At 42.8% G+C, this 27,973-nt stretch overlaps 3 protein-coding genes across 4 annotated transcripts in view; 1 reads left to right on the top strand and 2 right to left on the bottom strand.

Moving 5' to 3' along the window:
- The window catches only part of SLC16A12 (solute carrier family 16 member 12), a 46,104-nt gene extending 33,654 nt beyond the window's left edge, over positions 1-12,450 (top strand). For both annotated transcript variants that reach the window (XM_062001072.1, XM_062001073.1), the window contains exons 2-7: positions 353-576; positions 2,584-2,687; positions 3,925-4,068; positions 6,425-7,016; positions 9,422-9,681; positions 10,612-12,450. In XM_062001072.1, coding sequence (XP_061857056.1) covers positions 464-576; positions 2,584-2,687; positions 3,925-4,068; positions 6,425-7,016; positions 9,422-9,681; positions 10,612-10,874 — 1,476 coding nt within the window. In that variant the 5' untranslated portion in view covers positions 353-463 and the 3' untranslated portion in view covers positions 10,875-12,450. The remainder of the gene's footprint in view (positions 1-352; positions 577-2,583; positions 2,688-3,924; positions 4,069-6,424; positions 7,017-9,421; positions 9,682-10,611) is intronic.
- A 3,818-nt stretch (positions 12,451-16,268) lies between these two features.
- LOC104561212 (interferon-induced protein with tetratricopeptide repeats 5) lies at positions 16,269-22,629 on the bottom strand. Its single transcript, XM_062001726.1, has 2 exons — positions 22,538-22,629; positions 16,269-18,466 (listed from the first exon to the last, which is right to left on the bottom strand). Exons 1-2 carry the CDS (start codon positions 22,540-22,542, stop codon positions 17,029-17,031), a joined length of 1,443 nt encoding a protein of 480 aa, XP_061857710.1. The 5' UTR covers positions 22,543-22,629; the 3' UTR covers positions 16,269-17,028.
- LOC133625979 (uncharacterized) lies at positions 22,576-27,848 on the bottom strand. Its single transcript, XM_062001701.1, has 2 exons — positions 27,251-27,848; positions 22,576-22,658 (listed from the first exon to the last, which is right to left on the bottom strand). The coding sequence occupies exons 1-2, from the start codon at positions 27,846-27,848 to the stop codon at positions 22,639-22,641; spliced, it is 618 nt and encodes a 205-aa protein (XP_061857685.1). The 3' UTR covers positions 22,576-22,638.
- Positions 27,849-27,973: the final 125 nt, after the last annotated feature.

The following is a 27,973-nucleotide window of genomic DNA, read 5'->3' as shown; positions in this document are numbered from 1 at the left end:
GCTGAGAGATATCCTGGATAGTTTGCTTATACTTTATAACTCTTTGATTCATCCAGGCGCTAGGTGCCTGCTGGTGATGGCAAAACACAGTCTGAAACCCAGCACTGAGAGCCAGCACTGCATGTTCCTGCGCTAAGCAAAGTGAGGGGTCTCTGGTCTCTCAGTCTGGCCCTGTTATGCAGTCACTGATACAGAAAGGACTAAGGATTGTTGGCCCCATGCTTCTGGTGATATCCCATAGCATTAGCAAAGCTACTCGAACACAGGACTCAGTAACTAGCCCAGCAGTGCAGGTTACAGGGTGTGCCATGTATCCTGATTACCTCTCTGTCTGTGTTTCCTCTCTCTTCAGATGGCCCGTGCCCCATGCGGCAGGCAGCCCTGGCACACTATTGGCGAGCAGGCCGGAGCCGGTTGGTGCCCCTGAGGTGGGGAGGAGGGAGGATCGGCCCCTACCCGCACCATGGCCTCAGCACGCCGGCCAGCACGGCACGCCGGCCCTCCTGATGGTGGATGGGGCTGGATGATCGTTGCCGGCTGCTTCCTTGTCACCATCTGTACCAGGGCCGTGACGAGGTAAAGGGGCTGCTTCTTCTGTTTCTCACCTGTCTGTGGGTTTTGGGTTTTTTTTCCTTAGGAAGAGGATACAGGGTGTCCCCCAATGTCCACAGCTGCAGGGGTTATTCTGGCTAGGTACAAACCCTCTTGCTGTGTTTTTAAAGGCTTTCTGAAATCCCTAAGGCTATGGGATTATGAGCCCTCTGGTTTTAGTCTCACATCCTCTGACAGCTGCTCAGTCTCTCAACACCCTCTTCTTGATTTTTTTGCAGAAACAAAACCTGGGGCAGGCATCATTATTTCAGGCTGTGGTGGTTTGGGAAGAAAGGAATCATGTGGGATCTCTTCGGTTCTGCTGTGTCCCTTTGAGCCCACAGCTGTGCTCATTTTTGTTAGTCCCAGTGATTTTACTTGGTTCCTGAGTCTGAGAAGCCTGTAAACAAGACTTTCTCCTACTTCAAGCAACTCAGGTACCATCCTGCCTGAGAAGATCTGTGCCCTAGAGAGGAGGCCCCTTTCTATATCCTTCTGCTATCTAAAACGTGCAGAAAACATTTGCCAAAAAATACTTATCAAAAATAGAACAAATGGGGAAAGACTGCTGCCTTGCATAAACATAACGTATACATTGGGGGTGAGACGATTTCCAAAGTGACTTTGATGTTGACTGAAGACAGAGAAGCCTAGTGCATGTCAACATGGACATTTAAGCTATCTTAAGCAGAGAAATAAGCAGCCTGGTAAGAGAAACACTGAGATGGAGTCTTGTTGGACAGAAATAAGCATAGTATTTCCTACCTAAATTTTGTATTTCTTTTAAAATAAAGCTGTTGGGTTTAGGGATCTAAAGTCTAAGGGCTTGAACTCCATGGCACAAAAGGAGCATGGAAATCTTGACTCAGTGTTAGTTTATATATGCAAACGTATCAACTCCATAATAACAGTAGAGATTTCCTAGTGGATTTAATTCCTTTTTCACATGTGAAATGCGTTACATTCAAGAAATCGGCTAATGACTGGCACACATCTACAGTACATACAAGAATGAAGTAAGTGTAAAAAAAAGCTGAAGCAAGCAGTCATTTGTCACTTTACAGAAAGAAAAAAGAGGGAAAGAGGAAAGGATCTCTTGCTGATCCAGAAACCAGAATGAAACTATACAATCTTTTAATCTATCCCCATGCAGAGACAGATAGAACAGTAACACTCATTAAGCAGACCAAAGTAACCTCTCCTGGAAGCATTTTAATAAATTATATGAAGGTCCATGGGCTCCTGTTGTGTTTTGATTCTCTGTGCATGAGGAGTTGCTTTTCACTTACTCTGCACTTGTGAATCCATGAACACGTATCTATAGGTGGTGGTGGCTCTATAGGTACTATGTCCTGCCAGTTTGTGCAGATATGAATGCTGTGGTTAGCAAGCAACCCTGTCAGTGAAGGACTTGGATGCTTGGGCTTTGTGTACCAGGGAAGCAACATCATGATGTGAGCTATAAAATGCTGCTGATAATTACAACTTTGACTTAATTTCAGTTAAAAATAATGCAAGTTATAAAAGTTATAAAAATCCTAACAGTAGATGTCATGTGGTATTACAATGTTCATAATCTTTCTGGAATAGTTATCTGAATTAGGTTCTACATGACCCTTATTGTCTAATCCCACTGTCAGGATAATAGTTGGACACCAATTTGTGTTTCAGTTGTTGCCAGTGCAAAGCAAGGATTCTCCTCTGACTGCATCACCCTAGCCTAGGTGCCTTACACAGAGCGCTGTTGGAATTATTCAGCCTGCGCGCATCGTTTCATGTCTTGTCCCTCACAAATTGAGGTAGTGCTTTGTTTCCAATATTGCTCAGAAACTATTTTAAAATTTCCCCATCTCATTGGGACTTAGGAAAATCACAGATTTTATTGTCCTGGGAGATGCAGAATACTCCTTCTGCCTGAAGAGCAAGACCAGTGTTTCCTATGAAGAAAGTATCCTATGTTCAACAGATTGGTGTTGATGTTTTCTTTCCTAGGTGCATCTCCATTTTTTTTGTGGAGTTCCAGGCATACTTTGGGCAGGATTATGCCAGAACAGCTTGGATTCACTCCATTGTTGACTGTGCTACCATGCTCTGTGGTGTGTATTACCCTTTTAAAACTAATATGGCTTCTTTTTCTTCACTTCCATCTCTTTTTAGCGTGTTCACAAGTTGGTGAAATCAGCTGGGAAAGACAAATGCTGTGAGTTCTCTGGATATGGTATATCCTTATATCCTTATATCCAGCATGATTGTGGAGGAAGGCACCTACTTCATACTACATCTTCATTTTGTCAAATGATCTAAGTTTTCAGAAACATACTTTTGTTGAGGTCTAGTGGAACATACCATGTTTGAGGCTACTAACTCAGCACTTGTTTCTTTTGCCTTTTGATTGGAACCGTATTTGAGACTTAGGACAGGATGTTCATCTTGCCTTTAGATCAAGTCAGTCATCCTCCTTTAAGCAAATTTGTATGTTTACAAATAGTCTTTTCCCTAAAGAAAAAATTCTGTGTTACTAAAAGTGACATGCAACAAGTAGTTGTACCAAATTTCTCATGGCTTTACTTTAAAACTGTACAGCTAGGTGAAAATTCATGCCCTGATCCTGTGTAAGAGAGTGAATCTCTGGGGACTGCTATAAAGGTGCAGAGACATAGCTGGAATGAGACATAGCAACTCTCCTGTGTCAGCCAGCTTATATCTTGGGGGGGAAAAAAAAGAGAGAAGTAAGGATTATCTTGCCCTGGCATTGCAAGTAGCAAAGAGGGAGAAGGCTGGTGATGACACACCCCATAGTAAAGGCAGGGTGATCTGAGATCCATTGATGCTGGAGAAGTGCAGGAGATGGATAGCAGCCCTGGAGACAGTCGAAAAGATGAGACTTCTTCTGTTTGGCCGAGCTCACAAAGCAAGGGAAGAGCAAGGAAGGATGCCTGAAGTTACTGGGGGCTGAAATGCAAATTCCACTTGGGGGAAAAGTCTCTATGTTGTAAGCGTGGAGTAATGGACAGTGTGGGCTGTTGCTGTGGCCTCTCTTGACCCCAAAATACTGCAGAGTAGCTGTGCTCTGCAAGGACTTTGGTCTACTGAAATGGCTGCTCAGAAAGCTACTGTAAATTTTAATTTCACCCTGACTTTTGAGAAAGTGATTTTTAGAAGTTTTTTGCCGCTCACACCATTGCAATAGGAGGGATGTTGGAAGACCACTCTGTGTAGCTGTGATTACTGTTTTCTCCTGTTTGCCTGCTTCTTCTTTTCCCTTGGTGATGTTGCAACAAAACATGTGTGAGGACCTGCAATTAACTACCAGCTTTATCTGTTTCTTTGAAGCCCCACTTGGGAGTTTAATCAGTAATCATGTATCCTGCCAAGTTGGTATCATGCTAGGAGGGCTGCTTGCATCTACTGGACTAATTTTGAGTTCATTCGCCACCAGCCTGGAACATCTCTACTTATCATTAGGAGTCCTTACAGGTAGGAGACATTCAGCCCCTTTGCTCCTGCCAAGAAAACACCACAGGAATGTTAAAAATCATGGTCATTCCATTCAAGAAGGGTGATCTCTTCTCCATGTCATGTTGCCGCCACACTGGGAAATAGAGATACTCAGATCTGTTCCCTTAATTGCAAGAGGGAGGCTTACACTGCCTCTGTGAGGGCTCCAGCACTCATTGAGTCTCACACAGCCCAAATGCAGCACCCTGCAAAAGCAACTCTTCAATTTGTTTTAGAGAGAGAGCTATGGATAGAGGGAGGTCTGAAATTACGTGAGGTCAGGAAGGACTGCCGTTGCAGGTGGTACACAAAAAGGTTTCCTTTTTTTTGCCTGTGATTTGGGAATTCATTACAGTAGGAGTCCTACAGTGCCTCAAAATATTTGCATGTTTTTTAAAAAAAGTTTAAATCAGAACATAACTTGGCAGAGCAGTTTTTGTCAGCATTACATTCCAGTTGAAAAGCAAACAAATTACTGGTTGGTAGTGTTGCTGCAGCAGAGCACTTCCAATTGCTTTCTGGTATGGTCATAACAAATATCTTTGCTCTGTCCTATCTCCCTGTGTTTGCTGTGCACAGAGGAACTCGAGAGGTGCCCATGGTCACATTAACATTCCTTTCTCATTGATACTGACCTGGTAGCCACGGTGATATAAGCCTTTGTACTTGGTCCCCTGCTGTTTAGTAACAAGTTGGTGGAATTACTGCAGTTCACATGCTGCCAACAGCTTATTTTGAAAAAAAAAAAAAAAAGAAATAACAAAATCCTTGTTGTAGTGTATTTCACTCCTGTATTACAATGTTAATCTTTGACAAATGTGTTTATAACAAATAAAAAGGCTCCTTGTAACTCAAGGGACTGTGCCACATACCATGCTAATGCCACCAAGGCTTCCTTAGCAAGAACTGCTGTAAATACTGAGGTGGAAAAGCAGTTGCACTTCGTATATGGAGTTGTAAAGAGCCAATTCTACAGGCAGTGAACTTCTAATCTGTGCAGGCTGATTAGTGGAGAGTCTATAGGTGGTGTCCCGACCCAGACAGAAGGTGGGAGCATAGCTGGTGAAGGACTACATCCAAGAAAACTTCAGGACTTGAAACTGTCAGGAGTGAAATAGAGATGAGATGAGGGAATGGCAATGGATAGCAGAGTTCCTTCTAAGAGGTATGAAAATGTCTTCAGACCCAAACATTGCACTTCCACTTTTCACAGGACATTTATTAGCTTTTTTTGAACCTATTTCACTCTGCCAGCTCCCTAAAAAATGAATGGCATATATGCCAAACAGAGTATGGTTTTTCACAGCTCTCAAGTGATGATGCCTAGCTCAAGGCTGCTCCTCCCACTCTACTGCCCCATAGGTCCCACCTCAGCTCTCTGCCCTGCTCCTATCCTGGCCTCCAGAGGGGTGGGGTGGGCAGGGTGGGCACCTGTTGCCCCGAGTCCCTCTAATCCCTTTATCCCGTGCTGGCCAGCTAAGTGCCCTGCACAGGGCAGCCTTTGAGGGGGACACGACATGCTGGCTCTTCTCTGTTGGCAAGTTCTGCCAAAAAGCAGTAGGGACCCTTTTACCCTCAATTTAGGACATACTCCAAAACCCTAGTCAGGAGTTCATTTCTGCAGTTGATTCAAAGCTAAACATTTTAGTGTTATGGTAAGCATTTTATGGTTAAAATCTGCTCTTTGATTCTGCAGCAGAGAATACAGCCTTTCTCCCAGTCCAAGACATGGATTGTATTTGTTTCTCAAACTGGACGTGGCTTTGTTTCTGAGGCTCTTCCCCTCTCTTTACTTGCAGGCAGAGATACAAAATGGTCAGGACTGCAAGCAGCTGATGTGTGGAGTTTGTTTAGCTGAGTAAAAGAAGGTTTATTGTAAAATATTAGTAACTGAGGCAGATTGTACTGTGTTTCAGAGACCTTAAAATTAATGTTCAGGATTGCAACAGACTGAAACACAAAGTGGTGCCTCCTCAAGACAGGGTGCCCAGTGCCCATATCTGTGCAAACACTGGGACAAGACCTCACCTTACATCCAGGAGAGACTGACATACTATTTCTGTGATGTTTATTGTTTGTCCTTGTTCTTGTTATTAAGTGAACCTCACCACTCTTCTGAGCCTTTTTATTGTGGATTAATAATGACCTGTTAAGTCTGTCAAGTCAGTGACCCTGACAGTGAAGGAGTCATCCTAGTGATCGAGCTCCATGGTACAGAACTAGAAAGAGCTTCCTATTCATTTGTGCTAATGGAAATTGGTTATGTGGTTTAATTTCATGTGTACCATATGTCGTGCTCAATATTAAGCCATCTGCACTGTGCTTTCTCTTCTAGGACTTGGGTTTGCACTGTGTTATTCTCCAGCCATCGCGATGGTGGGCAAATACTTCAACAAAAGAAAAGCGCTGGCGTATGGAATAGCCATGTCAGGAAGTGGAATTGGTACCTTCATCCTGGCCCCTGTGGTCCAGCTCTTAATCGAGCAGTTTTCCTGGCGTGGAGCTTTGCTCATCCTGGGAGGTTTTGTTTTAAACCTCTGTGTCTGTGGTGCCTTGATGCGGCCTATTGCTCTTAAGGAGGATTGTAAATCTACTCCTGAGTTTCTTGAACAGGATTATGTCCCCGAAGCACAGAAACGAGACTTAAAGCGAATGTCCATCTGTTCACCTTTAATCAAAGCGTGGTCTCATGAGTGTTTATGCTACTGTTCATGGAAGGAATATGACTTTTTACTGATGCCAGATTTCATGGTGCTGGCAGTTTCCATTTTATTTATGGCATATGGCTGTAGCCCTCTTTTTGTCTACCTAGTGCCTTATGCTTTGAGCGTTGGAGTGAGCCATCACCAGGCTGCCTTTCTCATGTCCATACTTGGTGTTATAGACATCATTGGTAATATCACCTTTGGATGGCTAACAGACAGAAGGTAATGGCTTGGGGCTAAGCAAGTGTAAGTTTTAGCTGGTGGGAGGCTGGATGCAACTGAGATGTAATTCACATGAAAGTAAACATTATGGACTTCATTGCTAGACCACTCTGCATCATCTTCAGTAAGTCATGGAGAGCAGGAGAGATGCCTGAAAACTGGAGGGAAGCAAATGCCACTCCAGTCTTCACAAAGGGCAAGGGGGAGGAGCCAGGTAGCTACAGACCAGTCAGCCTCACCTCCATCCCTGGAAAGGTGATGGAACCATAATGATAAGTTATCCTGGGTGCTGTCTCCAGGCATTTAAAGGACAAGAGGGTCATTAGGAGCAGTCAACATGGTTTTAACAAGGGGAAGTCATGTTTGACCAACCTGATAGCCTTTTATGAAGATGTAACCAGGTGGATAGATGGTGGTAGTGCAGTGGATGTGGTTTATCTTGATTTCAGTAAAGCATTTGACACCATCTCCCACAGCATCCTCACAGCAAAACTGAGACAGTGTGGGCTGGTAGTGAGGTGGATTGTTAACTGGTTGAAGGGAAGAAGGCAGAGAGTTGTGATCAATGGGGCAGGATCTAGTTGGAGGCCTGTATCTAGTGGAGTCCCTCAGGGGTCAGTGATGGGACTGGTACTGTTCAATGTATTCATTAATAACCTTGATGAGGGAACAGAGGGCACTGTCAGCAAGTTTGCTGATGATACTAAACTGATGATACACCAGAAGGCTGTGCTGCCATTCAACGAGACCCGGACAGGCTGGAGGGAGAAATGTAATGAAATTCAACAAGGGCAAGTGTAGAGTCTTGCCTCTGGGAAAGAAGAACCCCATGTACCAGTACAGGTTGGGGAATGAACTCTTAGAGAGTAGTGTAGGGGAAAGGGACCTGAGGGCCATGGTGGGCAGCAGGATGACCATGAGCCAGCAATGTGCCCTCGTGGCCAAGAAGGTCAATGGCATCCTGGGGTGTGGGCAGTAGGTCAAGAGAGATTCTCCTCTCCCTCGCCTCTGCCCCCTCAGACCACATCTGGAATATTGTGTCCAGTTTTGGGCCCCTGAGTTCAAGAAGGATGGGGAGCTGCTGAAGAGAGTTCAGCACAGGGCCACAAAGATGATGAAGGGAGTGAAGCATCTCCCTTATGATGAAAGGCTGAGGGAGCTGGGGCTCTTCAGCTTGGAGGAGACTGAGGGGTGATCTCATTAATGTTTACAAATATGTAAAGGATGGGTGTCAGGAGGATGGAGCCAGGCTGTTCTGGAGCCAGAAATTCCAAAGAAACTTGAGGAAAAACTTATACATTGTGAGGGTGACGGAGCACTGGAACGGGCTGCCCAGATGGATTGTTGAGTCTCATTCCCTGGGGACATTCAAAGCCCAGGTGGATGAGTTCCTGTGTGACCTACTCTAGGTGGTCCTGCTCTGGCAAGGAGGTTGGACTGGATGACCTTTCAAGGTGCCTTCCAATTCTTAATATTCTGTGATTCTGTGACTTTTTCTGTACGATGTATAACTTAAACCCCAAAACTAACACATGAACTAACTTTCAGAAATGTATAGTATTTCGTGTTTTTACCTCTTCTGAGTTTGTTCAAGTCTGCTGGTTTTATTTCTTTCTGATTTCATCCTCTGTACCTGTTTCCTAGAGGATCTTGCTCTACTTCCTCTGCCTGTCCATGTCTTTTGTGCTGCTGGAGAAGCACAGAAGTCATGGGAAAGGATCAAGGACCTGGCCCAAAATTGTCAGTGTATACTCAGAAGAACTAACCTGAAACTGTTGCATATTTTCCAGTATATGAGAACTCATCACACTTTGCTAACTTAACTCACTCCAAACATCTGTCTGCAGCATCTGTAACATCAGTAGAGACTGGCTTAAATTAATGAGGGTTTTGGTTCTAAAGGACACATTTTTCTGTGTATTCAATTTGTAAGAAAAAATCAATCATTAGTTTTGTGAGACAGTGAGAAAGGGAATTTCCATCTCACTCACGCTAACTCCAATGTTTAAGGGCTGATGCAAAGATGACAGCTAACAGAGGTATGCTATAATATTTTTTGCATCATTCTGAGAAGCCTGATGGAGCACTGCTTTGAACATTGAAACTTCAGAGGGCTGCAAAACCTTGGCAGTGGAATGGCTCCCCTCACTAGGGGTTACTTGAGGAACACAGGAGGTAGCATAGGCTGCTAGATAGGCTTACCAGATGTTTCTGCAACTCTAGGTGGGCAGCGTTTCCTGCATGGGCTCATCAGTGTTGAGCTTTTCATATTGAAGGCTATATCAAAAAATGGGCTTAAATTTGAGCTAAATAAAAGAGAGAGAGAAGTACTGCATACCAGGGCATAGAAACTGAAAAGCTGTGTCCAGCAATAATCTTTTTCTTTCCTGTTTTGAAATTTGCAGGTGTCTGAAGAAGCATCGTCACTTTTGCTACCTCTTTGCTGTGGCAATGGATGGCCTTTGTTGTCTCTTCCTGCCAGTTCTCCAAAAGTTCCCCTTGCTTGTGCCTTTCTCATTTACCTTTGGCTACTTTGATGGAGCCTACGTAACGCTGATCCCTGTTGTGACAGCAGATGTAGTGGGAACTTCTTCCTTATCATCAGCACTGGGTGTGGTGTATTTTCTGCACGCTATTCCATATCTAGTGAGCCCGCCTGTTGCAGGTCAGTTCACAAACGATTTTTCCTTTCCCTTTCACTTTCCCTTTCTTTTCCACTACTTCTGATTTACCTGTTGGTATGATACAAAAGGGAAGGAAGGACAGCAAATGCACACTGAATGTGGAGGTAGCCCTTGGGCAGGGAAATAACACACCTAGACCTTCCTGAGACTCGAGATCCCATTCAAGCCCCATGTTACAAGATGATTTCTACATAGAGAGGGAGCTGAAATTTCAAAACCTAAACAGTAAGCAATAGGGCTTCTAAAAGCTGTTACATCACCACTTCATGTAGTTTAGAAGTTGTGCAGATAGAAGGAACAAAAGGAAAAACACTGTGAAATTACATGATTTTGGAAATGTAATCTAAAGAGAGTTTAATTCCAAGGTGTGTGTCTCTGTCTGTGTGTGTGTATAAGACTTGAACTTCTCATCTCCAGACTGTTTTGAAGAGCTGGATGAGCCAGCTTTACTATTGTTTTGTCACAGGCTTATCACCATAATATCTAAAAAAGGAATTCTTTTTAGTGATGCATGAGCCTAGGGCATAGCTCACTAGGTGTTTCTGTATGAGAATGTCATGCACACAATATTTAATCCCAGGGCTCTCTAAGTCTCTTTAAAGACTGCCAGTCAAATCCATGTAGTTGAAAGGTGGTTTTTTTTGTATTGTGGTGATGACTGCTGTGCCTTTTCTAGTGGGTTTGACTTGTAAACAAAGGACCATAAAAATCTTATCTACCTGATGAGGGCAGATTCCTCCCTATCCCAAGTGGCAAAACTATAGTAATGGTGGTGTAAAACCATATTGTTTGATTGTATTTATGTGTGATAACTCCAGAAGTTTATAAAACTCCTGCTCATCACAGAATTTGTAAATTATCAGAATCTTTTGGGGGGGGTCTTTAAACACCCATGATTTTTTTTCTTACAGGTTGGCTTGTGGACACAACTGGCAGCTATACTGCCTCATTCCTCCTGTGTGGATTTTCTATGATATTTAGTTCCATGTTACTGTGCTTTGCAAGACTAGCAAAGAAAATCAAAAGAACAGATTTGCAGTCGCTCACCAGTGATGCTGGCACCAAACACCATATCTGGACAAATGGAGCAATAGCTTATTCTGTCACAGCAGAATTAGATCAAAAGGATGTTGAATTTTTGGCTGTGGAAACAAACAGCTACAGCAATAGATGACAAGTGCTATCAAGATTTAGTGCTGCACAGCTGGGGCTGAGAGGGAGGTGGCTCTATAGTGTTACACTGTTGAAGATATTACTCCTGTGAAACAAGGCATTTCTCAATTAGATTTTTTTTCTGTTGTGTCTTAATTGGCTAAAATCTACATGCAGAAACAGTAACACCAAGTTAATGAAGTAACAGAAGAAAACTAAAGTGAAATTGGAGTTTGTTAGACAAAAGTGTTTGTAGATTTATTTTAAATGCAGCACGGCGACCCCGTGGGTAATCTTAAAAATGGTAATTGGCTACAATCACAGCAAAACTATGACATAATCAGCCACTGAACAGTGAAGTTTAAATTATTTTTAAAATAGGTATAAGAAACAAGCTTTTAGGTGTTCTGGTCTATTATGTTTCCAGTCACATACACCACCAAAAAACCTCCACGTTTATCAGTCTACAATAAAATTTTTGGTTGTTGGGTTCTTTTTAGGACATCTGTCAGGAAACTGATTTCTGCCAAAAGTATTTGTGGAGCAGTTTTAATTTTTACAGTGTGTGTGAATTTTGTACATAAGATGTAATTTAATTTCAAGTATCATTTTAGATCTGCTTTCTACCCCCCCCCGCCCCGTAGCAAAATTTGGAGGTGATTGCTGCTTTTTTTCCTGAATATCTTTAAAGCTTGAAGTTGTAAACATTGATATGATCCTCCAGCTGACCCTTGTCTAGGAGGGTGGAAGAAATACTGTAGCTCTTCTTATATCTGAAGAGGAGTAAATTTGTGCCAGGGGACTAAGCACACCAATAGACAAATCTGCTTTAGTTGCATTAGTTAGAAGAAGTCCAAAGGCAGACCAGGAGACCAGAGGTGTTTTTTCCAAATACACAGAACCTCTTCCTTCTGTAAAACCAGTAGCTGTGGAAGAAAGTTAGACTCTGTGCAAGCAGGTGACTGAGAAACTGCCCACTTCACAGGCTATTAGTAAAGAGGATGTTGGCAGACCAAGTTGTTTCTGTGTGCTGCAGTGGCAACTCTGCCTCTTTTTGGACCCAGGAGCTTTATCTTCAAATGGTGCAAATGACTTGTTTGTGCCAGCTGAAGAGCTAATCAGGTCACTTGTCCTGGATGCCCATAACAGCTGGGGTTTGCTGATGGTTTCCTGCTTCTTGTGGGCGGAATATATTACAGCTGGCTGCTTCATGGGATCTACAGGCTCAATGTAACTCAATGGAGTAAATCGCTGATGTGATAATTTAATAAATTATGGGATGTTTCTCTATTTTCAGAGTGATACCACTGTCAGAAATGAAGGAATTTCACATTCTGCAATGCAAATCACTTATGTGTTTTAATGCTGAATAGAACTGCATTCTGTTCATTAGCAAATTGATCAGAGTCCAAATAATTCCTATCAACGCTGAGTGATAGTTTTTGTTAATCGTCTGCAGTGTACTCCATGGTTGCTCATGGTGTTCTGTTCCAGTCTGCATCTCAGAAGGGAAAGCAAAATAGACTGATGTTCACAAGTTTCATTTAGATCAAGAGCACAGCCAGAGTGGTATAATGTGTTTTTTAATATGTAGATATATATAAAGTAGTTCTGTTATTCATACATTTTTCAAATATTACATGTTAAAATTGTTTTGTTTCAGTTGTCTGTGCTTGAACAAAGCACTTCTTGCTGCCCTGCTTCAGAAGTGTGGTTAAAGCCCGTAGGATATCTTACTTGCATAGACCACAGATTAAGAGATCAGAGTGCAAAAACTGCCTGAAACTAATGACATGACCTTTTCTTCAGCTCTGTTTGGCACTTGAGTTCTGGGCCCTAAGCTTGATCTTAACATACATTCATTAAAAAAATTGAAAATCACCCATGAGTATTTCTTAATGAGTTAAGAAAAATATACACATATAAGAGGGAAAAAAAAAAAAGATGGCTTGATTGATTAGTAAAGATGAAGATACTATTTTAGATCTTAGTGCAAAAGTTTTTGTCAAGAAGTAGGCAATGTGTTCTACAAAGAACATAAGCTAAGTTAAAATTAACATTATGTTACTGCTGTCATTTATGGTTTTTACCACATCATGACATGACAGCACTTGTTCATGACAGAATTACATAGTATAAAATCCTGTTGGAATAATAATATGTGTATTTTTATTCTAGTAAACAAGACTGTGTAATATATTATTAGCTTTTGATTATTATTATTTCAAGATACTTTTTCATAGGCTTTTCTATTTTGTATTTAACATAATTAAGGCAGTATTTCTTATTTAAAATATCTAACTGAGCAGAAAACATTCAACTGGTTTTAAGCATAGATTTTTTTTGTAGGAAACAATAGAATTATTTCAGATTTTTCTTGTTTCCCTTTGGAATTAAGCCAACGGACAAAAGCTTATATATCAGAATTATACTTTCTGTGCATAAAACACACTGTGAAATACCAGCCTTGTCACGAATGTCACCAGCTCGGAAACAGAAGGAAGGAAACATAAGAAACAACCTGTGAGTGGAAGAAATGGGAATACCATCCAAATTTGCAAAGTCTTATGCCAAAATTATACCCTTGCTCCAAAAAACCCCAATTGAACAGCTCACCTTCATCCTCACATGGGAAATGTTTCAGGCAGCACGTCCAGCCTCTGCATTGTACCACTTGGAAAAACTGCCTTATTGTATCTGCAATGTTTTTTTTAATTTCAGAGATTATAATGTTCAGGCTGTTGTCCACAGAGGATATTTTCTGTCATGGCACACTTCCTATTAGGCAGAAGCACCTGGGCTAGCTGTGAACAACATCCCTGGCTAACAGTGTATCTTCACAGCAGCCCTGTTGAGCACTGCTGGATAGGAGCTTGGATGTAACATTGTGCTGCTGAGCCTGTCTGGCTTGCCAGGACAGCCTGGTCTGACTTGGATGGGGTACCATCTATCCGAGACACAGACAAACAGAATCTTCCTGGGATGAATCCTGCATGGGATAATTCCTTGCAATGAGCAGGAATTTGATGTAAGAAAGTGAAAGTGCTTACAAATACAGAAGTTACGCCACCTGTTTCCATTCCGTGAGATTTGAAATGGGAACATCATTAAGTCTTTTTGAAATTGCCTATGTTCTAGTGATAATTTTAATCAGATCAATTTTAATAAATTCTACCTTAAAAAATTGTGTGAAAACAAAAATTCTGTTGAAAACAAAAGGAGAAAACTTTGAACCTGGAACATTTCTGCCAGCTTAGATGATAATTTATCTCCCAAAAAACAGAGGTTGTCAGTACTACTAAACGGTGAATATATTTTATATTGCCACAACAATTCTTTGTTTTCTAAAGCACTACAAAGATATGAGAAGGAAGAGCTATAACAATACTTGATGGTCAGCACAACAAAGTCCTTAATGGGGATCAATATGCTACTTCTAAATACTTCTAAAATACATGTTCAGGTGACTAATCTATTATATTCCAGTAGAGCTTTCGTAAGGTGCTTTTGATTCATAAATGAATACTTCTTGCAGCATTATCTTCACTCCTTTTTTTCCCCTGTACTGCTAGAATCATAGACTCATGTAATTCTTTTGGTTGGAAAAGACCTTTAAGATTGCCCAACCACTGTCCTGACACTGCCAAGCCTATCACTAAACTAACCCTTATTCCTCAATACCTCATCTATGCATCTCTTAAGTATCTCTAGGGATTGTGACTCCACCACCTCCCTGGGCAGCCCGTTTCAGTGCTTTATAACCTTCTCAGTGGAAAAGTTCTTCGTAATGTCCAATCTGAACCTCCTCTGATGCAACTTGAGACCGTTTCCTCTTGCCCTATCACTTGTTACTTGAGTGAAGAGACCAACGCCCACCTTGCTACAACCTGCTTTCAGCATAGGCTTCAGTGATGTATACATACTCAGGTGCCAATTGAGAGAGAGGCTTTTCAGCTTCTCTGTGGGTCTGATTTTGCCTGTTGGACTTGCCCACTGCGAAATGTGCGTTTGGTTTTGAGTGCTTCCCTGTGTCCCCACGCCAGACAATGCAGCAGCACCACCTTGTGGGAACTAACATTTTTCCTCGTTTACAGAACACTTGGTAAGAACTAGAAGGCCAAGCGTTTGCATAGAGCAGTCCTGTCTAGTACTGTAATATGGCATGACCTCCAGAGCCTGAAGAGGTAATGGCACAATAAATAGATTTCTCAAGAGGGTTTGAATGGCAATGATGCTGACATTAGAAGCCTCCAGACTGAAAAAGGCAATGAGTCATCCTTTTGCTTATATAGCTGAATGCACCACCACAGGTAGTCACCAGTTCCTGATTTCAATCCTACTATTGTTCCTATCAGCTTTCAGGAAAGAGTGGAAGAGCCTGCCTCATCTCCTCACTCCCTGCTTTTTCCCTAGGTATGGCCACCTGTGTTTGTAAGAGTGGAAGCTGGCAAGGGTCTGGAAAACAAAGAGAGATTTTGGCCCATCCTTTTCTTAGGAAGAAGATATGGTTGTATTATGCACGTTGTTAAGTTCCTGATCACTTTTGCTTCTATTAAGATATTTCTTTGAGGGATAGCTGAGAGGGGGAGAGGTTTCTGGGTGATCTAGCACCATATTTTATATTCCTTTGTGTATGTCATCCTGTCTGTACATAGGACTGCTGTTGTAGGGGCAAGAATACTCTATGAGGGTTGGAAATGAGTGCATATCCTTTCTGATGTGCTCTGTCACCAGTTTCATTCTACAGTACTGTCTAGCGCTCAGAAGTTTTGGAAGTACAGTGTTAGTTTTCCATCATGATCTGTATAACAGATCCTTCATGATCTATTATACTGAGGTACAATACTGTGGAATTAAGCTAGCCTGTTGTAAAGAATACTGACTTTCAGTTAGATATCTGAAGACAACCACCTCCTCCAACTGTTCTCTCTGTCCTTTTTTTCTGTTCATGTATACTCTGTAGGCACTCACCCCTTTTCCCACATGCCCTGTTCTCCAGCGCTCATGCAACTCTTTGCTCCAGGTGCACTCTGCCTTCCACGTCCAGTTCACTACATTTCTTGTGTGTGTTTTCTACTCCTGGTTTGTTTCACAAGCATGGCCACAGATAGCCGTCTCTTTTTGGCATCTCAAAGGCTGCCTTTCCTTTCTCTCCAAATGTTTGCTGTAGCAATTCTTGAGAATGTAGTTGATGGTAAACTAGACAGTTCCTTTTTGTGCACTGTTGAATTCTTTGGTGTAACACCTCTGAAGCCAAATTTGCTGAGAGTTTGGGAAAATAAAGGGGAGTATCTATCTCCTGACCCTTTCACATCGTGCCAAATCTTTATCCCTGTTACTTTTTCAAATGGCCATTTCCCATTCTTTCATCCACTAAAAAGAGGATTTTTTTGAAGAGAGATACCAGGAGTAACAGTTGATGAATGTAATGCGTTTTAATAGTTCACATCAATAATACACATTTTGTAAGCTTTCTAGTGAACAGGACAAACAGCGTTATTTTTCAGTTACATGAAAAGCTACTACAGAGTTACTAAATACAGCTTAGTAAACTGAGCAAACCTTCAACAAGTTTCTTCTAAACAACACTTAAAAATGACATTTTAAAAGTATTTGACAAACATCAGAAATTCCATTTGTGTATAAGTGCCATGGATTTGTGTGGAGCTATTTCTGTTGATGGGGAAGGGGCTGTAAAGATGGCTCCTGTAAGAAGTTGCTCAAAACATTTCCCGGCTCCGAGTCAGATCCACTTCTGGGGTTGAGCCAACTCAGTGCCTCTGCAGAGCACTTTTTAAATCTTTCAAGTGGATAGATGAAATTCTCCAATATATTTCCCTTGTCTTTTTCTTGGTACAAGACAAGATCTCATTTCCAGCTGAGACCTGTGTTGTACAGATCATTTCAACATAACCTTTGTTAACAGTGTTCGCATTGAAGATTGACATAGCTATTATTTAGTATTTCCAAGCATGCTCTCTGGTGGTGAATGAAAACAAACAAACAAACAAACAAAATCGTCTGCAGCTTCTACATTATGACTACAAAGTGATGCCACCCGATATTTCATCTGATTATAACTTCAATCCTACAAATAAAAAAGTTTGTAGAGTCTGCTGAAACATCCTCGGAGTTTGAGGCTGGGTTTTCCTTGATGTGAGGAATTTTTGAGAGTTTCAACATGAGATGGAGAGCCGTAGCTCACATAACGCGCTCAGATATTCTTCACAGTCAGGACGCAATGCAACAGCTTTTTCATAACACTCTATTGCTTCACCTTTCTCACTGTTTAAACTATGAACGAGTCCAAGCGTCGCAAAATCTGATGCATCTCCTAACCCCTCCTGAATTCTCTTCTTCAGCAATTTCTTCAGAGCTTCTTTGCATTTATCTCTTATAAAAGAATCTTCTTCAATTTTCACACCTTCTGTGTAATACCGAATGGCTTCAGATTCTGATTTCATATGAAAATTCTGAAAATTGCCATAAGACAGGTAAAGCTGTTGCTTATCAGTACAGGATAGAATGTTTATTTGAAACGCTTTCTGATACATCTCTTCTGCTTCTCTATACATCTTTGCTTCTTCATACATTCCTGCTAAGTCAGTATGGGCAGCAAAAAATTTTGGTTTTTTTTCAATTGCTGTTTTAAAATGAAAAATAGAAAGTCGGAGGAGTTCATCCACTTGCTTTTGAGGTGTACATTTTGCAGACTTTCTCAAGTGAAAGAACTTTATTCTGTAGCAGAGTCCTAGTTGGTGATGCAAAAAGGTAGATTTTGGTGTCACTGCTAGGGCCTTCTTCAAAACCTCCAGTGCCTTCTCCACTTTTCTATTCCTTCTGTAAAATTTAGCAGCATATCGCAGGACATAAGGAAGATCAGGGGTTTTTGACAATGCTCTTTCAATATACATTTCCCCTTCATTAAATCGCTTTAAGTCCTGAAGCTTCAATGCAAATAATGCCATAATGAAAGTATCCTCTGGGTTCAGTTCCACTGCACGCTCCAGAGGCTGGAAGGACAGGCCTACTTGGGTACCCTGTGCCAGAGAGGTCTCTTCCAAACGATACATTGTTATTGCATAGCCTGCATTAAATTCCGGGTTGTTGGGTTCATTCTTCAGGGCATTTTCAAAGCAATCTCGTGCTCTCTCATAGTATTTTTTCCCAAACTTTAATAATGCCCATCCTTCCTCAGCATAGATCTCTGGAAACTGAGTCTTCTGTTGAGCGGTACTTGAAAGCTTTCCACAGCCGTTTTCCACTTTCCTTACATATGTTTGAGCTTCTTCATATCTCTCCATGTGGTAATAGATCCAGGCATAATTCCCCCAGGTAACGAGACTTCTCCTGGCAATTTCATCTGGATGATTTTTTTTAACTTCTTCTTCAGCTCTTTTGAGATTTCTCAGGGCTTCCTCATTTGATTTCTTCAGGTGGCACACATAGGACAGCAGATTATAATTTGTGATGGCGGATTCTGTTAAAAACTCAATCTGGCTATCTATTGTTTCCTCTAGCTCATCCAGATCCACATCCTGCTTCAGCAAAGTCCATGTAAAATGACATTCTAGCTGCAGCAGGGAGCTCTTCAAGGAATTCTTGGAAATGGTACTAGAAGAAATAAAAGGAAAACGTACTTATACTCCACTTGCTTTTTGCTGCTCTTACTTTTAAACCAGGCACAATGTACTTCAAAAGCAGTAACCCTCACCTGGTGTCACTAGTCAACAATGTGAGAGAGCAATTAATGTGCATTGAACTCTGCCTGGGTGGGGATGAGAGGCAGGTTGAGTGTTTATGGGTGAGAATTAAGGGGTAGGGTAAGGTAGGTGATATTGTTGTAGGAGTTTGCTACAGGCCACCTGTTCAGGAGGAGGATGTGGATGAGGCCTTCTACTAACAGCTGAGAGCTGCCTCATGATCACAATCCCCCTGATCCTCATGGGGGACTTCAACCACCCTGATATTTGCTGGGAAAGCCACTCAGCCAAGCACACGCAGACCAGGAGGTTCCTACAGATTGTTGATGAAAATTTCCTGTCACAGCTGATTGAGAAACTAACGAGGAGGGGTGTGCTGCTGGACCTGGTACTGACAAATAAGGAGAGTCTGGTTGGGAATGTGAAGGTTGGAAGCAACCTCAGCTGCAGCAAGCATGAGATGATAGAGCTCAAGATCCTTTGTGGAAGAGGCAGGACACAAAGCAGGACCATGACCCTGGATTTCAGGCGAGCCGACTTTGGCCTATTCAAAGACCTACTTGGATGGATCTCATGGGTTAAGATTCTAGATGGTAGAAGTGCCCAAGAGAGCTGGTCAATCTTGAAGCACCACTTCCTCCAAGTCCAGGATCAGTGTGTCCCCACATGTAGGAAAGTAGGAAAAGAAGGAAAGGAGGCCTCCATGGATGAGCAAGGATCTGCTGGGACAACTCAGGCAGAAAGCAGCCATCTATGAGAGGTGGAAACAGGTCCTGACTTCTTGGGAAGAGTATAGGAACATTGCCAGGGCATGCAGGGGTGCAACTAGGAAAGCTAGAGCCCTTCTAGAATTAAATTTAGCCAGGGAAGTTAAGCACAGTAATAAGGCATTTTTCAGGTACATCAGCAGCAGAAGGAGATTAAGAGGAATGTGGGCCCACTGCTAAACACAGAGGGTGCCCTGGTGATCAAGGATGCAGACAAGGCTGAACTACTAAATGCCTTCCTTGCTTCAGTCTTTACAGCCAAAGCTGACCATTGGAAAGCTCAGTCCAGCAAGGATAGTAGGATGGCCTGGACAGCAGAGGACTTGCCCTAGGTGGAAGAGGAGGAGATTAAAGACTTGTTGGCCAAGCTTAAGGTTAAGTCCTGATAGGATGCATCCTAGAGTGCTGAGGGAGCTGGCTGATGTGATTGCTAAGCCACTCTCCATCATTTTTGAACAATCATGGAGGACAGGCAAGATGCCTGAGGACTGGAGAAAGGCCAATGTCAATCTTGTCTTCAAAAAGGACAACACGAGAAACTACAGGCCAGTCAGCCTCACCTCCATCGCTGGAAAGGTGATGGAACAACCTGACAGACTTCTATGAGTGCATAACCAGCGGGCTAGATGAGGGGAGAGCAGCGGATGTCATCTACCTTGACTTCAGTAAGGCTTTTGACACTGTCTCCCTCATCAGAAATCTCAGGCACTGTGGCTTGGATGAGTGGACAGTGAGGTGGATCGAGAACTGGCTGAATGACAGAGCCCAGAGGGTGGTGATCAATGGCACAGAATCGAGTTGGAGGCCTGTGGCAAGTGGAGTTCACAGGGGTTGGTTCTGGGGCCAGTCTTGTTCAACATCTTCGTCAATGACCTGGATGAGGGGACAGAGTGTACCCTCAGCCTGTTTACTGATGACACCAAACTGGGAGGACTGGCTGATTCCCCAGAAGGCTGTGCTGACATTCAGTGGGATCTCGACCGGCTTGAGAGTTGGGCAGAGAGGAACCTCATGAGGTTCAACAAGAGCAAGTGCAGACTCCTGCATCTGGGAAGGTACAACCCCATGCACCAGTACAGGCTGGGGATTGACCTGCTGTAGAGCAGCTCAGCAGAGAGAGACCTGGGAGTCCTGGTTGACAATAAACTAACCATGAGCCAGCAATGTGCCCTTGTGGCCAAGAAGGCCAATGGCATCCTGAGATGCATCAAGAAGAGTGTGGCCAGCAGGTTGAGGGAGGTTCTGCTCCCTCTCTGCTCTGCCCTGGTGAGGCTTCATCTGGAGTCCTGTGTTCAGTTTTGGGCTCCCCAACTCAAGAGGGATGGGGAACTTTTAGAGAGAGTCCAGCACAGGGCCACCAAGGTGATCAGGGAACTGGAGCATCTTTCATACAAGGAAAGGCTGTGGGAACTGGGGCTGTTTAGTCTGGAGAAGAGGAGATTGAGGGGGGATCTTATTAATATTTACAAATATCTAAATGGTGGGTGTCAGGAGGGTGGTATATCTCTTTCTATAGTAACTAGCAACAGGATAAGGGGTAATGGGATGAAGCTGGAACACAGAAAGTTCCACTTAAATATAAGAAAAAACTATTTCACTGTTCAGGTGAGGGAGCCCTGGCACAGGCTGCCCAGGGGGGTTGTGGAGTCTCCTTCCTTGGAGGTCTTCAAGACCCACATGGACATATTCCTATGTGACCTGATCTAGGTGGACCTGCTTCTGCAGGGAGGTTGGACTAGATAATCTCTAAAAGTCCCTTCCAACCCCTACAATTCTATGATTCTAATATCATGCAAGCCTTGAGTTAGAGAAATTGCGGCAAGATGCTTATCTAGTGCACACAGATTTGGATGGTTGGGACCTTGTAGACAGTAGGAAGACATAAATAAGTACTAATGAGCTAACACAAAAGACAGAAAGAAGAGAAGGAAAGGAGATAATAAATAACTTGGAAAAGATATATCAGCAACTAACAAGGTCTTCATGAAAATCAACTGCTTTTAAGGCAAACCATATGGATTAACTACCTCAAATAGCACACACCCCAAAATGACCACCAGAGACCCCCAAAGACCCCTGACCAAAATCATGGAGCATGCACAAGGGGGTGGTGAGTATGCAAATAATTACCAGGAACTAAAATGACTATGCATGTATTTTCTGAGGAATATAATGAACATTCATTATAGCTCACTTAACAATGAAGATAGTGTGATAAGACAGACACACTTTGGAGGAAATATCCCTGTATGTACCCATTAATGCAGCTTTGCATAAAAGAATACCTGCTTTCTAAAACTCCAAACTGGGTCTGAGAGTTTACTTAGACTGGCTTTTATGGTATCACTTAATTATAAAGCTGTATGTAAGTTAATTATAGTTCTTCTGAGAACTATGAGGGTAACTTATTATTATTATCCCTATCTTATTAGATACTTTTGACTACAGGTGAATAACACAGAACAGATATTGGCTCTTAAATCATCAGGAATAGCTTGAAGCATTTAAGTTGTCTCATTTAGTTGAAAATGGAACATTGTATTGGTTTTTATTGTCTCAGCTCTGAACCTTCACACTGTCCATGGCTGAAAACAACAGTGGAGAATAATGAATGAAAACACATTTGTGGAAAATGCATACTCGTGAATGTCATAATACCAGAACTGAGAGGCAGACTAAATACAGTTTAGCTCAGTTCAGCACATAACTGGTAACTAAATTTTGCAAAGCTATTATAAACATCTCAGCTATTCTCTAGCTGAGCATGTGTGTGTGCCTCTGGGCATGAGTGACAGTCTTCAGAAAATGTTTCCTCCTCCTCCTTACACTCCAAGCTGCAGCCCAGAACCTGCAGTGCCCTGTCTGCTGGTCCTCACAGCAAAAGAAATCAGAAAGTAAATTCTCAAATGCATCAGTGTCAGTCACCTATTTGGCTGGACATCAGCTATGGCTGGATTTCATCTCTGAACTGCATACACATTGTTTTTCTGCCAGTTCTCTTCCCAGAGACTGGCCCTTGCTGGAGAGGCAAAAACACTGCAGTACTGAATAGCATCCTTATTTTATTTTGATTCTTCTAGTAAATATTCTGTAAAGCATTTTCTGCTATTTGCATCCCCAAAGTCCCTCACTGCCTACATTTACATAAATAATAAGCATTATTTTCCTATGGCATAGCAATAAAACATCTTTCAAAGACTAAGTTATTCACTTACCTCATGGTTTTCCTTCTCTGATCACTTTTCTTACTGTAGCTTCAAAGTGAAAGGAATGATGCTCACTGCTGTTATGACTTCCCTTTTATGTGCTTCAGCCCTCACGTGATCTGTGAGTAATCTAACGGGAAACAGAAAGTGAAACTTGAGCTTCCTTCTGAATCTGCAGAAGGGAAATAGAAACTTAAGAGACACGAAGCTGCTTTTTTCAGCCTGGCTCTGTGTCATGCATAATGCTGTTTTGTGGAGAACGTGGCTCCCAGCGTTTACTTTGTTCAAATCCAGAGGCATTTACAATATGGAGAATATTTCAAGTCAGTATAGGCTGACCTGATTATCATGCTTAGGCTAGAGAAAGATCTCTTAACCCCTCCTGCCTGTGCATCTTTGCACAATTTTGCACCGTGCTTTAGGCTCCTGTTCTATTGGCATTGTGTCATCTACATAACACTCACACAAGGCCTTATCAGCCCTGCCCGAACTCCCTCATCCTGTGTCCCCATGTCACAAGGTCTCTGCTGTTGTACCACTCCTGTGTTTCTCCTTGTTATGTCATTGTGTATGTATACTAAAGATCTCATTCCACCTAGAACAACTGTTTGTTTCTGCTTTTGAGAAAACAGTGCAGGTATACTGTGCAAAGATAAACAAAAGTAAAGCAAATTAGATACAGGCAGTGAATTCGAGAAATTCCTGACAAGAGTTGTGTCAAGCAAAACAAAGCTGCAAGCATGTTAGGACAGGCTCAAAGGCAGCAGGGCTGGCAAGCCTTAGCCCTGAGGCCCTGCAAACTTATGCAAAGCTTGTAGCTTCTTGGTAGCAACAGCAATGTTGTGCTACAGGGCTACATAGTAGCAAAGAGATGAGGCACAGGCTGGGTACTGGAGCACCTGGATATAAACAACTCACGGATGCTTATTAAAATAATATGCAGACCTGGCTTGCTAAAATTGGTTCTAGGTAACAAAGTGATCAAAGATATAGTATCTAACCTATCTAACATATGTAAATGGTACTGTATATGGTAAATTTACATTTAACATGAAGCTGCAGACCAGTGAAGAAAAAGAAAGATGTAAAAGCCTGATAGTAAACGTATAAAAATGACTCAAAGTGGATCCTGGGGAAGGGAAGGAGAAGGCATCACCACCATTAGCATCATGATTCTACCAAGAAAGGATGACACTGGCTGATGACTGCCGGTGTTACTCCCTCCAGCAGCCTGAAGCTACTAGTCTAAATGCCCAGAGGAGTAATCTCTAAGGGAAAGAATAGAAACTAAGAACTGTCCATGTGTCCACAGAAGTGTAATGATTTTAACCATAGTAATACTATTATTGTGAATTTTGGCGTAAATAAGTACTTTAAATGCATTATTGTTGTTGTTAATGTTTCAATTTTTGTAATAATTAGATCTAGATTAATGAAAATTTTTGCATTAAATTGATTTTCATTATACAAGTGAAAAAAAATCTTGTGTTTACCCAACTGTGTAAAATTTGCTTCATCTTTACCCAGAGACAAGATCTTTTAGATAACACCATAGAACATCTCTCTGTTCTTGAATCCATTCCGTTATAAAATGTGAGCGTACCTTGTTAAGAAATATGTTTAAATAGATAATGTCTAATGTCCTTTCATAATTAATGCCTGAAGAATTTGATGCCTCCCTACATAAACACCCTATTTTTTAGAAATAAGTAAATAAAAATGCATGTAAGGATGTCTTATGAGACTTCTCATTATTCCTGCTATATGGCAATGTTAGCTCCCCTTGTTTTGTCAGGTTATTCATGAAGTATGCACAAGGTTGTCCCTCTGTCCTAATGTCCTGGTTCAGTCTGGGATTTTTCTTGCTAGTAGCAGCCACAGGGCTGTGTTTTGAGTTTAAGCTGAGAACAGTGCTGATTACACAGGGATGTTTTGCTTAGTGCTGAGCAATACTTGAACACAGCCAAGGCCTTTTCTGCTCCTCACCCTGCCCTGACAGTGAGTGGGCTGGAGGGACACAAGGAGCTGGGAGGGAGCGAGGCCAGGACAGCTGACCTGAACCAGACAAAGGTCTGTCCCATACCACAGAATACCCAGTGTGTAAGCTGGGGGGAGTTGGCTGGGAGGGAGGAATCGGTGCTTGAGTTATTTGTCAGCAGGTGGTGAGCAATTGCACTGGGCATCACCTGGGTTTGGGGATTTTTTCCCTCTTGAGGTTTTTTTTTTTTTGTTTCATTGTTTTCCTCTCTTTTTTTCATTACTATTATAATTATAGTACATTATTATTGTTATTATTATATGTTATTTCCATTTTAGTTAGTAAACTGTTCTTATCTCAGGTCATAAGTTTTATTTTCTTTTCTGATCCTCCTCCCCATCCCACCTGGGGGTTGTGAGGTGAGCAAGTACCTATGCAGTGCTTAGTTACTGGTTGGGATTAAACTGCAACATCTAACAAGCCAGAGTGTCATTTATACAGAGCCTTATTATTACCTCAGAACTTCTGCTGCTACCATCATGTTCAATCTCTGCAACTACAGACAAGAATTTAAAGTACTCCATGTTTTTAATTTACAAATGTATATGATCTCTGACTGACAATTTGTATGTTTTCAAGAATTATGGGTTCTGGCTTATAAAAGTTCACTTTCTGAAATATGAACAGTCCACAGGCCCACCCTCTCAGGTGTGTGGGAAGCACCAATGTAGGGCAGAGTGAACCCCTGGGTCTGGTGCTAAACTGTACACATCCTCTGGGTTTGGTGAGGTCATGGCTCTGGCTGGCTGGCTCCAGTGACCCTTAGGCTATCTGGGGGGAAGCCGGAGCAGCCCACATGCTGCTGGGTAAATGTTCTCTCTGGCAATGCTCATAGCGGTATGGAGAGTTTCAGCCTGCATGCAGTGAGTCCCCAGCAGGCAATGATTCTTCAGGACAAGGCTGTCATTTCCCTTCTTTCCCTTCTTTTAAAAACAAAACAGAAAAATCAGCCTTATATATGAGAACTTCTGGTTTCTACAAGAAGTTGGAGAGCCTTAGTAACATACACACCTCTTGAGCTTCGTTAAAGTGAGATTTTGTGTGTGGGTGGGTTTCTTTGTGTGTTGGAGCTGATGTTTTCAGAGCTCACAATACAGGTTAGTACAGCTGCTGCTCTGAGTAGCATGCAACACTCTAGCAATCAGATTTTTGATAAGAGGTGCAAAGAGGCAATGAGTTGGGAAAGAAAAAGGATTAGGGTATCTAGACAGATTCATATATTTTATGGAAAATAAAGGTTGTGAGTAATTGCAGAAAATGTATTTAAAAGGGTTCTGCAAGGCCAAAACCAAACGTGGATGCTAGAGATTTACTATGCTACTAAGTATCTGACAGTTTCTTGTCTCTACTGTCCTAAGTGTCTGTTCTCTTGGTACATTGCTTGGTACCTAGTTTGATGCATGTGGGAAAATGCAGGAATTTTCCTTCTGGAATGAAAAAATTTGCCCAGGTATCCATATTTTTCCAAATTTAGTTGCATCTATATGCTTTGGCTTGACACGAATGACTTGGCTAATGTAAGAGCAGGAAAGTGCTCAAAATACAGTAAATGAAAGTAAGACAGTAGTTATGCAATGCCTTCCTACAGCAATATTTTTAGCTTATTGGCACAGCGCAGGAAAATGCAGAGATAATTCTACAGCTCTGCTGCTTTCACTTTTGGGAAAGCTGCAGCTGGGCTGACTGTTATCAGGGAGAGCTGTGTTGCAAAGCAGCAAATGCCAGAGCTTCTTGGAAAACACTCATCCAGAAGTGGGCTGGAAACAACAACTGCATTCATAATCAACACCAAGACTTTGTTTACTTGAGTGTTCTGTACATACACAAGAACAGGGACTGTCTTGAGAAACATCTACATGTTTTAGGGAGAAAACTCATATCTGTACATTTCCTTGGAGCTCAAATGCATACTTGCTGACAAAAATTCTCCCTTGGTATCATTAGCTCAGCCAAACAATCACCTGAAATGCAGTCCTCATGATTAAAATAATGTAAAAGAACTATACCATAGTAAATGGCAGGATCACCTTAAATATCCTATTTGATGCTGGTTTCCATTTAGCCTAGTTTACCATATAGTTACTATATTGGACAGCTGCAGTTGTGGCATTTTATATCTTGGATTTTCACCTAGGAAGGAAGAGTATCCAGGGCACTCTGTAATTCATTTGTCAGAAAACTTGAATCACTATTTCTTTAAAACAAAATGACCCTAAAAAATGAGATCCAGGACTGCAAAGTTTCCCAATAGTGTCACTTGTACTGAGTGATGTATCCATGTATCAAAACAAAGGCACAATACGTAAACTTGAATGATTTTTCAACTAAAATCTTAATACTTTCTAAATAAACAGAATAATTTCTGTCCTTGACACACTCCTGCTTTCCCACTGTGAATTTCCTGTTAGGTTTCTGTATTATTCTAAGGATATTCCTATGGACATGGATCTAGTAACATGAATATTTATACTACAGATTGAATTTGGTCCAAGTTTTTGCAAGCCTGGTCACATGTCCCCTGGCCACAGCCACGCTTCTCTGGGAAACTGCAGATATGCAATGCGGCGCCAGTTAGTAGCCTCAGAGCATGAAGAACAAACAGGCTTGGAGAAGCTGTGATGATAACCTGCTGGAACTGTGTGTCCGCATGTAACTTCAGCCCATTTGTATTAGATTCTACATACTTAGACTATGCTGAGAGGTGATGGATAGATGATCTATTTGTGTAAGAACGGCGATTGCAGTTCCTACAAAGGGCCATCTCTTCCGTAGCTGCCGGCGCTCAGCGCGTTGGCGCGGCATCCCCCGCTCAGCCGCCCCGCTGCTGCTCTCTGCCTGCGGAGTGCTGCGGCGCCGCGGCGGGATCGAGGCAGGAAGCGGAGCGCACCCTCGCGGGGCGGCACTCTGAGCGTTCTGGAGACCACATGAGGAGACAAGGAGGGCTGGGGAGCGCAAACCGCAGCGCTGCAGAGTTCTGAAAATGGGGTCCAGGGGGGATCCACACTTGAGAAACGCTGAATCACGCCGGCTCTGGCAGCCCAAGGCCGCGCACGGCCTCCCCAAACCGGGGACTGCAGCAGGAAGCGGCGGCAGCGGCGGGGGGCTGCGGTCCCAGCGGCCCCCGCCCCCGAGAGGCTCCCGCCCCCCTTGCCCCCGCCGCCGATAGGCCGCGCGGCATGGCCTGAGCCGCGCCCCGGCCCAGCGCCCTCCTCCTGCCGCCGGGCCGCGCAGGGAGCGGCAGGTGGGTCCCGCGGCGCCGTCCCCCGAGGCGGGGGCGCGCATGGGGCTGCGGCACGCCGCCGAGCGCCAGTCTCGCCGGGGCCGGCCGCGTTCCTTCGAGCCGCAGGCGCTGGACAACGCCTCCGGGCCGCGGCCGCGCCCCCGCCGCTGACAGGGCCGTCAGCCGC

The sequence above is a fragment of the Colius striatus genome, chromosome 8 (genome assembly GCF_028858725.1).
Source record: "Colius striatus isolate bColStr4 chromosome 8, bColStr4.1.hap1, whole genome shotgun sequence".
In the NCBI taxonomy this organism is placed as follows: domain Eukaryota; kingdom Metazoa; phylum Chordata; class Aves; order Coliiformes; family Coliidae; genus Colius; species Colius striatus.
The sequence above is the reverse complement of the archived record's forward strand: the minus strand, read 5'-3'. Positions and strand labels throughout refer to the sequence as shown.

Coding starts and splice junctions, on each gene's coding strand:
- LOC133625979 (XM_062001701.1), bottom strand. CDS start 27,848: ATGCGCGCCCCCGCCTCGGGGGACGGCGCCGCGGGACCCACCTGCCGC. Junction 22,659..27,250: donor CACCTCTCAGCATAGTCTAA/GTATGTAGAATC, acceptor GTTTCCCGTTAG/ATTACTCACAGATCACGTGA.